The 12,026-nt window shown below is 37.7% G+C and overlaps 1 protein-coding gene across 4 annotated transcripts in view; it reads left to right on the top strand.

The window, feature by feature from the left end:
• The window catches only part of Adgrb3 (adhesion G protein-coupled receptor B3), a 732,632-nt gene that overhangs the window by 304,658 nt on the left and 415,948 nt on the right, over positions 1 to 12,026 (top strand). For all 4 annotated transcript variants that reach the window (XM_076557962.1, XM_042265766.2, XM_076557963.1 and 1 more), the window contains 2 exons: positions 5,908 to 6,009; positions 6,388 to 6,494. In XM_076557962.1, the coding sequence (XP_076414077.1) occupies positions 5,908 to 6,009; positions 6,388 to 6,494 (209 nt within the window). The remainder of the gene's footprint in view (positions 1 to 5,907; positions 6,010 to 6,387; positions 6,495 to 12,026) is intronic.

The raw sequence follows: 12,026 nt of genomic DNA, 5'->3' as shown, positions 1-12,026 counted from the left end.
AAGCAGGGCTGTCCCTGGTGCTTTGGCTAGCTCTTGGGAACCTGTTCCTCATGCTGGATTGCCTGCCCAGCCTGAATATAGGGGAAGGTATATGGCAGCTTGTGTGCCATGCTTTGCTTGTGGGAGGCCTGCTCCTTTCTGAAAGAATATGGAGGAGAGGTGGATTGAGGGTGGTGGTGGAGGGAAGTTGGGGGGTGGGAGATGGAGGAGAGGAGGGAGAGGAGGCTGCTGTTGGGATGTAAGATAAAAACAAAACAAAACATAACAGAACGTCAGTTGACCTCCCTTGGCTTTAGAAAATTGACATTGTTTTATTTGTTTGCTTTACCTGGGTATAAATTAATCACTAGGCAAGTCAGTAATTGAGTATTGTGGTTGCACCACGAAATAGTATGCAAGTGACTTTATCCTTCCCCTTTTTAGGATGTGTGCATGTCACAACAGGATATCCTGCCCAGGAGTCCACAGGCTTTTGGTCAGCTGTAAATCTGAACTCCATACCTGCCACCTGGAAACCTTTAGACTAAAATGAAATCTAATAGAGTAGCTAGCCTCTCTTTCTGCTCCTAAGTTGAATGAATATGGTCATACCATTTTCCACATGTAAACACATACACACACACACACACACACACACACACACACACACGCCCGCACGCACGCACACGCACACACACACCATCTACATTTTAATGAGTCACCATCAATATCTGTAATCTTAGAAACTATTGAAAAATAGATCTAGCCAGAGCAGACATGAGTGAGCTGGGAGAAAAATATTTTGCATACCAAGGTGATAGACAAGTGCTTTGGAAGATGAGAAAGCAAAGGTAGGGGCGGTATTTGAGGGAGTCATTTAGATGGTGAGATGTGAGTTAGGATTAAAGGTGATGATCTGAGCCTCGCAGGTGTCCGAGGACAATGAGGAGGGACAGCTGAGACAGGAGTAGCAGTGGATGAGCTGTGATGTGAGAGCCTGACTGGAGGACTACACAGCCAGGAGGCCAGTGTAGCGGTGGAAGATGTTGAGAATGGAGAGTGTAGACACTAGTCCTTGACCCAAGCATTCTACCACAGCCTACTTTAAATATTATACTTCCTTGAAAAAAAGATGTTCTGTTTTTCCCTAAGCAGTATGTATTTTCAAAATATTAAGCAGTGACACCTATTTCTCACCCGATCATTGCTGATCAAACCCACCTTGATTTTGAACATCAGTTCTGATGCAGACTCACAAGCAAAGCAATTGTCCCTCTTAGCCCACCATTGCCATCTAGTGGTTGATGTATGCAATGACCACACATTCTGACCACAGAGGGAAGGGCACAAAAGGGATGTGCCTTTCCCATAATACACTAAATGAAAAGGCTTTCTGAGACCACTACAAGGACATGAAGTCTCTCAGTGTGCAAAATTACTCTTCCATTGGTTTATATAGAGTCATAATCAGAAAATCCTTGAAGAAAATTTGAGATAGAAAGCACTAAAAACAAAAGAAATGTATGATGTGGAAAGTGAAAGTTAAAAAAAAAAGTGTAATGGAACGAACTTGGATGTGCAGATGGAACAAAACATATTGAAGTCTAATAGTCATGTTAGATAAACGATAGTCAGAACCCTTAAAATAGATTTTTATATAGTATTTTTATGGCTTTAATTATGTAATATACTCAAATTGTGTGGACTTTAACTCTTATTCTAATTTTCCATTTAAAAGTATTCTATAATTTTGGGGGATTGTATTTACATTAATAAAATAGTTATCTATTAACAACAGTGTCCAAAAATGATAGCTATTTAAATCTCTACTAACATTAAATGAAATTTAAAATCTAGTCCTCAGACCTACCAGCCATATTTCTGGAACTCAATAGTCAAATCTGGTTAGCGACCACTGCACCAGACAGTGAAAATAAGGGGCAATTCTGTCATCACAGAAATTTCTAGGTGGATGTTTTTGCTCAGTAAAAATGATTTAACAGATATATTTTGGGTACCTCCTGCATACAAAGCACCTGTGGAGTTCATTATAGCCAACAAAAGAAATAAATGAAGTGATTTTAGCATCCTAAAATATATCATCTTGGAAGTGGTACATGCACAGCTAAATGCTTTCAGTCCACTGTGAGAAATGCTAAATTTATGCACTCAGTGAGGCACTGAGAGATGCTTTGTGGAGAGAGGGACATTTAAGCACAAAGGAAATGTGTTATATTGTAAGTGCTACACTTGAAGTTTTTAGAACAGATTAAAGGAAAGTCAGACTAAAGCCAAGAGGCCTGGGACAATCGCCATGATGCCAAGGAGGCGGAGAGAAAGAAGCATCGGAAGTGACTATGGGAGGCAGATGGACTCCAAGTCTACTGAGAAGGCAGAGCAGCTCAGTTCAGCAGCTGACGGGATGGAAGAGAGGAGGAAGCTTAAGAAAGAGACTATGGAAGTCAGGTTGCAATGAAGGATGCCCAGTGTGCTACACCCCTAGATCCAAACCTGAGGGAGAGTCCTGAGGGACAGATGATGCCATCAGTTTGCCTTGGAGGTACCTGAGCACATCGAGTTGTTATCACAAGCCAGGGCGGTATATTTAAACCAAGCTCAGGTAAGAAACCTGAGCTAGAGAAAAGAGATTCTTGATATTCTTTTCCCCTTTTGTATGTTACCTATATTAACCCTGGATTCAAAATGGCCTATGTACGTTCATCTATCAAAAAAAAGAAAAGGGAACTTTACATTTACAAGAGAGAAGAAAGATTGTTTTAAGTAAGATATATAGAAGATAGAAAAGTATGAGTGTGGGATATTTGGGTGTGAACATTAATTCTGTGAGGCTGGTGTATTGGAAATTAAATTAGAGTCATTACAGATTAGAGTTGCAGTGAGCACCCTTTCATCATAGCAAGCACACTTACCTTTGTCCTACTGAGCTGCAGAGCCATGGGAGAAAGAGTTTTAAGTAGTGAGTTAGCATCTCTATCCATAGTTCTTCTGCTCAGACAGCAGGAATACTCCTTGAACTCTGGGTCCTCTTCATTCCTCTAATTATTTAGTTACCTCCTGGGTTGACTTTGCTGCTTCAATTGTTTTCCTCTTCAGTCCAACCATCATTTACTAACGTCATCGTGGTGTCCAACTATCATTTCCTAACGTCATCATGGTGCGGTTTCTTTCGCTTCCCCAAAGGTCTTTACCATCTAGTCTATGTGAAAGCAAATTAGTCTGAAGGTTGAAAACTGAAGCATACCATCCTTCGCCTGGATATTTGCAGCCCCATAACCTACAGTGTCCCTCTGTCCCCTCACACCATTGTTCCACTCTGTCTATCCTGTTGTCCTTCATGTCCCACTGTCACTTACCGCATTTGTACGCATGGCTCCCTCTGCCTGGAGCACTCAATGGACCTCACACTGACCATCTCAGTCAAATGTCACTTCTTCCAAAAGTCCCGCCCCCTTTAAATCCTTCAGATTCTAGAGTGAAGTGGAATTTTCATTTAATGTGTGAAATGGTTTCCCTAATTGTAGTTAATTTTTCCTCAGCTTCCTCCCTTTGACTAAAAGAACTAGGAAGCAGTCTGCTATCCTTCTGCACTATTGGTTTTCTTTAGTTCAGGCTAGCAAAGTGCAGGGGTAAGCCAGTGAGCTTTGGTCCCTAATTCAGCAGAGTAAGTACTTGGGTAAGTGGCCAGGGTAGAAAGAAAGATCAAGGGAACGGGGGATGAACAGATGTTTAACCTGATGTTTTGAGTTATGGGGAAAAGTAGGACAAGTCTCCCAGCTTACATCTGGACGTGAGTGGCTATGGCTACTTGGCTGATTGTGGCTGCTGGAATTGATATCCCCGCTGTTAAATGAGCTACTTGGGGAAGGAAAGGTGCAGAGAAGCTGCTCCACCCGTACTTAAGTTTGACCTTTTCCGGGTGAGTTATTTTGTTTCTTTGTATATATGATACATTCCAACCTGTGGACCCCTACCATTCCCATGACAGATTCAAGGATAAAACCCGTTTTTTGAGTACCAGAAAGGGACACTGACTCAGTATAACATATGTGCCCTGTGTTACAACTGGTACTTTTAAGGAGTTTGGAAGACATTGTTTTTACTATTGATAGGGGTAAGGACAGGGTACCCTGGCTAGATGACTTTTTTTTCATTTAGTGACCCCCATGGACTTTTATTTTCTCATCTAGAGTTAACATATAATAAAGGGGATGTTTGGATTATGAAGAAAAAAATCAAGTTTATTTGCCTCTTTGTTTTCCTACATGGTATATTAGAGTAGTGTGCAACTCTAATTCATAGTTGGGGAAATTAAATGGATTCAGGGATAAGATTCTAAATAAGGGCTAAAAGGTGAAAATTGCTATTAATTTTGGAATTATCTAAAGAGAGCATTGCACATAGCATTGATGACCATGCAGAGAACATTCAGAATATGGACACTGGAAAATGGCACACATATTAGGTGGATGCCAGAGAGAAGAGAGCTAAGATCCTGAAGAAAGGAATTCCCAGTAGATAAGTCCCAGTCTAAAGTGCTGCAGGGGAAGGCCACTGAGTTCAGGCTAAGTTAAACATTTTAGCAAAACCTTGGGGAGATGAAGAAAATGCCATTAGAGAGCAGGCTAATGAAAGAAATATCAGCTACCAAATCTTTCGTTATGCAAAGACCTCATAGAATGAAAACAATAACATGTGCTTTAGTGAGAATCTAGAAAAAATGCACATACACTAATTCAGAGGCAGAAGGATGTTATGAATGACGATGTTTAGAAAGCCCAAAGAAACTTCGGAGGAGTTAGGACTCTAGGACCCAAACTTTACTGATAACTCCAACTTGTCTATCACCACAAGGAACCCTCTTCTTGGTAGCCTCAGGGCCTCATCTGTAAAGGAGATAGAAGAGAAGTAACCTGTGTGTGATGACATGTGCAATTCTGAAATATTAATCTTTGAAGAAAAAATATAACTTAAAGACCTAATGTGTGCAATCTCATTTTTCATCAACTAAATACTGAAATGTAAAGTGGGTTCCAAAATTCTGAAGTAGAACGTACAGAGTTGAATCTCATTATTTCATGATTCATTATACAGACTCAGCAGGTTGTACATTTGTATACACACACACACATATACATGTAACAACAATTAATGGAAAAAGAGACCATGAACTTGAAAAAAACAAAACAAAACAAGGAGAGGTATGCAGATGGGAAGGTTGGATGGAGAAAAGGGAAGGGGAAAGGGGTGTAATTATATAATAATCTCTAAAAGAAATAATTAAAATTCAGTATATAATATTTAAAATTTTGCCTTTCTGTCTCTTTACTCTGTAAGTAAATTGAGATTATAAAAGCAGTATGGCATAAAGATCAAATCAATATGCTTTCATAAAATAAACCATGACTACAATGGTTATTCCTGAATGATGAAATAAAATGTATCTTGGGCTCAGTGGTGGAGCAGCTGCCTAGTATTGCTGGACTGGTATGCATGTGTGTGTGTGTGTGTGTGTGTGTGTGTGTGTGTGTGTGTGTGTGTGTATGCATATTTCTCAGTGCTTCAGCGCTATTAATAATTGCAAAACAGAACTGGTTTACTGGAAAATTAACATCTATGGGGTCAATAAATTTTTTTGTTAACATATTTTAGTGTGTCCATTTATTTGAAAACTCCATTGTCTCCTCAAAGCCTGTACACTAAGAAGCTTTCCAAAAACCCATAAGGGTTTGGATACTATTAAATGAGACCTGATGGTTTCTTTATAAGCACATATCTAACATGTCAGTTAACTCCATTATTTACAGAAAGGAAAGAATTCTGCATCTGGATGCGTTTGACGAATGCCTATTGCCAGCATTTGAGAACATAAACTCTGCTGACATTCACATATCTGTCTTTAAATTCCAGCACCTTATGAAATATGCCCAGAGGATTATCTTATATCAATGGTGTGGAAAAGGACTCCTGCGGGCGACCTGGCATTCAACCAATGTCCACTGAATGCCACAGGTACAGTAAGATGACCCACCCAACCCTATAATGTTTGTATCCCAGAACTGCATGCTATAGGTTTGCTTAGTAAGTCGCTTAGAAAGACCTCGCTCTATAAAAAAATAAAGAAGGTCTGTCCAATAAGCAGTTGATGGAACAATTTTAGTAAAATGCTTTGTAAATGGAGTTGAAGAAGAGACTTCAAAAATGTTGCTGATGCATTGCTTCCTCAGTATGACTCATGAATTATAAAAATATTCAAAACAGCGATTTCATGATGCGCATGTTTCCTAAAGCAAAAAGAAAACGTCGAAGCCCAGTTTGTAGGCTGCCTCCCAGTGCTCTGCCTCCCAGCATCTTGCTCTAAAGCTTCTCTCTGTTCTCTGTGACATGCAGGCACCACTAGCAGACGCTGCTCTCTCAGTCTTCAAGGAGTGGCCTTCTGGGAACAGCCGAGCTTTGCAAGATGCATATCCAATGAGTACAGACACTTGCAGCATTCAGTAGGTGCAAAGTCAGCTTTACTACTTGCTCTGTTTATTCTTTCCTAATGATCACTATGTGAGAATGTAACCTTCTGTTGTACAATCAAATCAGTAACACTCTGAAGAAATGCCCCAAGGAAAAAGGGATGTGTTAGGGAGCTGATTTCTGTGACTCGGAGGTAAATTGTTTTGTTCCTTGAGCCTGTGTTTTTAACAGATCCTGACAATTTAAATGAAAATATTCCTTATCTGCTGGAACAAAGATCTGAGCAAAATCTTCCTCAGTTTCACATGTAAGAATTCAATTATGTATCATGATCGATTCAAGGTTTCATTAGATACTACATGATAATTTCAAAACACTGTACATTTTTTTTTTTTTTTTTTTTTTTTTTGGTTTTTCGAGACAGGGTTTCTCTGTGTAGCTTTGCGCCTTTTCCTGGAGCTCACTTGGTAGCCCAGGCTGGCCTCGAACTCACGGAGATCCGCCTGGCTCTGCCTCCCGAGTGCTGGGATTAAAGGCGTGCGCCACCACCGCCCGGCAACACTGTACATTTTTTAATCAAATGTCATTTACTATTCAGTAATTGGAGAATGACAAAGCTGTGTGACTTAGGTATCAAATTTCTCATGCAGTTAAAATATAAGGAAAATGATAGTTCATTGCACTACAGAAACTTAATTACTCACAAAAGATTATGTGGCCAAATTTTCCAAAATATGTCTTTTATCCCTGATACCATTGAATTATTCACAGAATGTAATATTCAAAATAGCAGTCACATTCCTGTACTTTAAATTCCAGAATCTTATGAAATATGCCCAGAGGATTATCGGATGCCGATGGTGCAGAATATTTTGAGCACAATTCAATTTTGCTTGGTTTTGTTGAAGTGCAAGTCATTGTCGTTATTCAGAGGCTGCTGCCATTTTGTCCTGGCAGACATGAAGTCCTCTATACACAGGCAAGGTGAACACTCTAGAAAACAGAAAGGAGGAAAAAAAAAGCAGGAACTAAACACAGTGACATTAAGAGCCTCCATGCTTTACTGGGCTTCTGTTGGCTTTTCATGTTCTCACTGTCAGTCAAAACCACACATTGTGTAAATATTCTTGCTTGTGCATGAAAAGAACAGCTTATGCAATAACTGTACCAACCAAGTAGAATTAGTACTTATTTAATTACCAGAAAAACAAAAAAAAAAACTCATTTTAGAAAGTCTAAAACCAAATGCTATATAATGCATTCATATATCAAATTTGTAATTATCAGTAATGTAACTGATAATCATTTAAGTACATAGAGTCTTATTTCTTTCACTGTGCATACAAATGTGTGTTTATATGTTTTTTTTTTTTTTTGTTTTTTTTTTTTGTTTTTTTTTTTTGTTTTTTTTTTTTTTTTTTTTTTGGTTTTTCGAGACAGGGTTTCTCTGTGTAGCTTTGCGCCTTTTCCTGGTACTCACTTGGTAGCCCAGGCTGGCCTCGAACTCACAGAGATCCGCCTGCCTCTGCCTCCCGAGTGCTGGGATTAAAGGCGTGCGCCACCACCGCCCGGCTGTGTGTTTATATGTTATACACCAGTGAATTATTGGCTATATGGAGCCTTATTTTATCGTAAAGATACATTCATATGCTACATAAATGTTATCAGAAAAATACACATTTTTTTTTACTTTCTACATAGCCAGATAAATGTCAATTCTGTTGCTGATTTGTTATGTAGGGGTATTAGATAACATTTGGTTTTGAAATTTTAAAATGTAAATTTTGTATGTGTATATATAAACATATATGTGTATGTTTATATATACTTTTATACATAATGGCAACATATTATATATATATATATATATATATATATATATATATATATCATCAGCTTTCTTCCTTTTTTTTTTTCCATCACAGGCAATTTATTTTGTTCTATTCATTCACAGTTAATACAGAAAATACTTGGAAACATTTCCATATAATGTTTGACACAGAAATCATCAAATAGAAGTATACAATGTTGACAGGAGGCAGTACATTTATAATTTATAACCCCAAATGTATTTATAAATTAGAAATGGAAAGATCTACAAATGAAATTATGAAGGTTCACCAAAGTCATTTAATCTGTCAGTTTCTCCTTCATTTTTATGTCTTAATAATATTCTATTGTATGAATAAGCCACATTTTATTTCTCTCCAGTATTTGATAACTATTTGAGTTGTTTTAACTTTTTTACTATTAGCAACACACTGCTGTAAACCTTCATGTACATGTTTCATAGGTGCACATTTTCAGTAGTTTGAGGATATATTCCTAAGGGTAGAATTGTTGAGTAACAGAGTAACAATGTTTTGCATTTTGACCAACCACCAAACTGTTTTGCCAAAGTGGCACACCATTTTACAATCTCACCAAATCCTTGTTTTTAAGGCTCTGATTTTTGTACAAAAGCATTCAATCATTCTGTCAGACCAAACCAGGAAAAGTAAGCTATAGTTCAGAGCTGTTCTATTCCATTTACTATGCAAAGCCATTCTTGGCGTTTGCAACTCTCAGCCCTTTTGAGTATTCTTGCAGTGTTCACCTTTTCCTCCACCACTTTTTTTTTCTTCTTTTTTTTTCTGGTTTATTTCTATCTATTACAAATGTATAAAAAATCCTCCATCAACGCTGCTGATAGAAGCAGAACCTTGAGAAATATACCTTTGGTTTGCCTCAGAAAAGGAACACATATTGCACTGTAAAGTTTATAAAATTGGCGCAAAACATTGTGGTAATGTTACAATACCAGTTTTAAGAGTTCAGTGACTAATGGGGAGCCGATGGGATACATGCAGAACTGTGAAAGCAATCTCACTTAGCCAGCTGTACACGTAGACTGTAAATCTACATTCAGATCAATTCTGAACTAAAACTATCATCTCAGTTTATCTGTTGAGGTCAACCAGGAAACCCTAGAATATACCTTGATTTTTGCAAAAAACAAAATAGGGGGAGGGGTTTCTTCAGCATTTCAGTCCACGAGTAACAGTACCCTAACAGGCAAAGTGTTTTCTCACTGTCAACATAGAATGAACTGCTGCTGGAGGTCAACTTGGGCTTTAATTTGCATTAGCACTTACATGCATAGTAGTCCAAGTTGTTGATCTCATGACTTTAAAAAGTAACTCTAAAAAAGTAAAATGGTCCTTCTTGGAGGACTAAAGAAATACATCCAGCCACAGTTATAGAGAGTCTCATCAAAACAATATACCCTTTTATGGATTACGCCTCAATTAAAAAAAAATAGCCCCAAATAAGAAGCAGCTCTGAAAAAGAAAATATAACTTAAGATATTTGAAAAAAACAAGGTGAATACAGGTTCAAAAATAATTAAGATACATTTTCTTAAGAAATACCTAGAATTAGGCTTTAAAGAATTCTACCATTTCAAGTTTACCACTAGCTCCTAGATACCCATTTACAAACAAGATGTTCACTTTTTTTGTTCCTTTATCGAAAGAAAAATCTACCTTCAGACTATGAGGGTAGTGATGGGGAGGGACTAGAAAACAAAATTCAAACAATCCCATGCAAATATCACATTTTTCAAATGGAAGAACTCCAAACTGCACTAGAAGTTCCAATCACTAAGACACTTTCCATTGAAATGATTTAAGTACAACTACATGGCACCAAGGTTTAGGCCTAACATAGGCCTGACAACCAAGTCCCTGTTCTCTGGAAGAAAAGCCTCAAAAGTCCCACTCAATTCCACATAACAATACTTCAAAGATCAATTAGGTTTTCCTTTCCTTAATATTTTTGTTTTTGACTTCTAATCTTAAAGACTAGATTAAAACTTAGCTCATTTCCCAGAAGGCATTGCTTCCCTTTGCTCCATGAAAGAGTCCACCAAGACCTCTTCCTCAAAACCATCTAGCCCCCAGCCTCCAGCCTGTGCTTGTGATGCATCTTTCTCAGCATCAGCTTGATCTGCACTGACAATGATTGTCGAAGCCTAGAATTCAACATTTACAAATTGTCATTCACACACACAAAACACACTATTATCACACAACTTGTGTCTTGAGAGAATCTTCTGCTTTTTAAATCTTTGGCCTCCCAGTCAATCCCAAGTTCAACCAACTTTAACTAAAACTTCACTCAGAATTTCACCAAGCTTTTCACCCACACATTAATGCTTGTCGTATCTTTCATCAACTGTCAAAATCTGAAGCCTGCTCAGATATCTCCAGGTATAGGTGAGTTGAGACTATTGATATTGATGGATATTAATGACCAGTGATTGTTAATTCCTGTTATTTTTTGTGGTTGTGTTGTGTTGTCCTTCTGTGGTGTATGTTGGTGTGGGATTATCTATTGCTTGATTTTTCATGGATGTGTTGAGCTTCTTTGGGTTGAATTTTCCCTTCTAGTGCTTTCTGTAGGGCTGGGTTTGTAGAGAGGTATTGATTAAATTTGGTTTTATCTTGGAATATTTTGTTTATTCTACCTATGGTGATTAAGAGTTTTGCTGGGTATAATAGTCTGGGTTGGCATCCGTGGTCTCTTAGTGTCTGCATGAGATTTGTCCATGATCTTCTAGCTTTCATAGTCTCTATTGAGTAGTCTGGTGTTATTCTGATGGGTTTACCTTTATATGTTACTTGGTCTTTTTCCTTTGCGGCTCTTAATATTTTTTCTTTGTTCTGTGTGTTTAGTGTTTTGATTATTATGTGGCGAGGGGACGTTTTTTTTTGGATCCAGCCTATTCGGTGTTCTATAAGCTTCTTGTATCTTCATAGGTATTTCTTTCTTTAGGTTAGGAAAGTTTTCTTCTATGATTGTGTTGAATATATTTTCTGTGCCTTTGAGTTGGCATTCTTCTCCTTCTTCTATCCCTATTATTCTTAGGTTTGGTCTTTTCATGGTGTCCCAAATTTCCTGGACGTTTTGTGTTACGACTTTTTTGTCTTTAGTATTTTCTTTGACTGACGAATCTATTTTCTCTATCATGTCTTCAGTGTCAGAGATTCTCTGTTCCATCTCTTGCAATCGGTTGGTTATGCTTGTTTCTGTAGTTCCTGATCGTTTAGTCAGGATTTCTATTTCCAGCATTCCCTCAGCATGTGTTTTCTTTATTGTCTCAAATTCATTTTTCAGGTCTTGGAATGTTTCTTTCATCTGTTTAATTGCTTTTTCTTGGCTTGATTTGATTTCTTCCCATTTTTTGTTCGTTTTTTCTTCCATTTCTTTAAAGGAGTTTTTTATTTCCTCTTTAAGAGAGTTTTTCATTTCCTCTTTAAGGGAAGTTTTTATTTCCTCTTTAAGAGAGTTTTTCATTTCCTCTTTAAGGAAAGTTTTTATTTCCTCTTTAAGGCAGTTTTTCATTTCCTCTTTAAGGAAAGTTTTTATTTCCTCATTGAGGGAATGTTTTATTTCTTCTTTAAGGGCCTCTATCATCTTCTTAAAGTCATTTTTAGGGTTGATTTCTTCTGTTTCTTCTGTCATGGTATGTTTAGGTCTTGCAGGTGTAGAATCACTAGGTTCTGATGTTGCCATATAGGTCT

This window comes from Peromyscus maniculatus, chromosome 21, assembly GCF_049852395.1.
Source record: "Peromyscus maniculatus bairdii isolate BWxNUB_F1_BW_parent chromosome 21, HU_Pman_BW_mat_3.1, whole genome shotgun sequence".
Classification (NCBI taxonomy): domain Eukaryota; kingdom Metazoa; phylum Chordata; class Mammalia; order Rodentia; family Cricetidae; genus Peromyscus; species Peromyscus maniculatus.
This window is presented reverse-complemented; position numbering and strand designations above follow the sequence as displayed.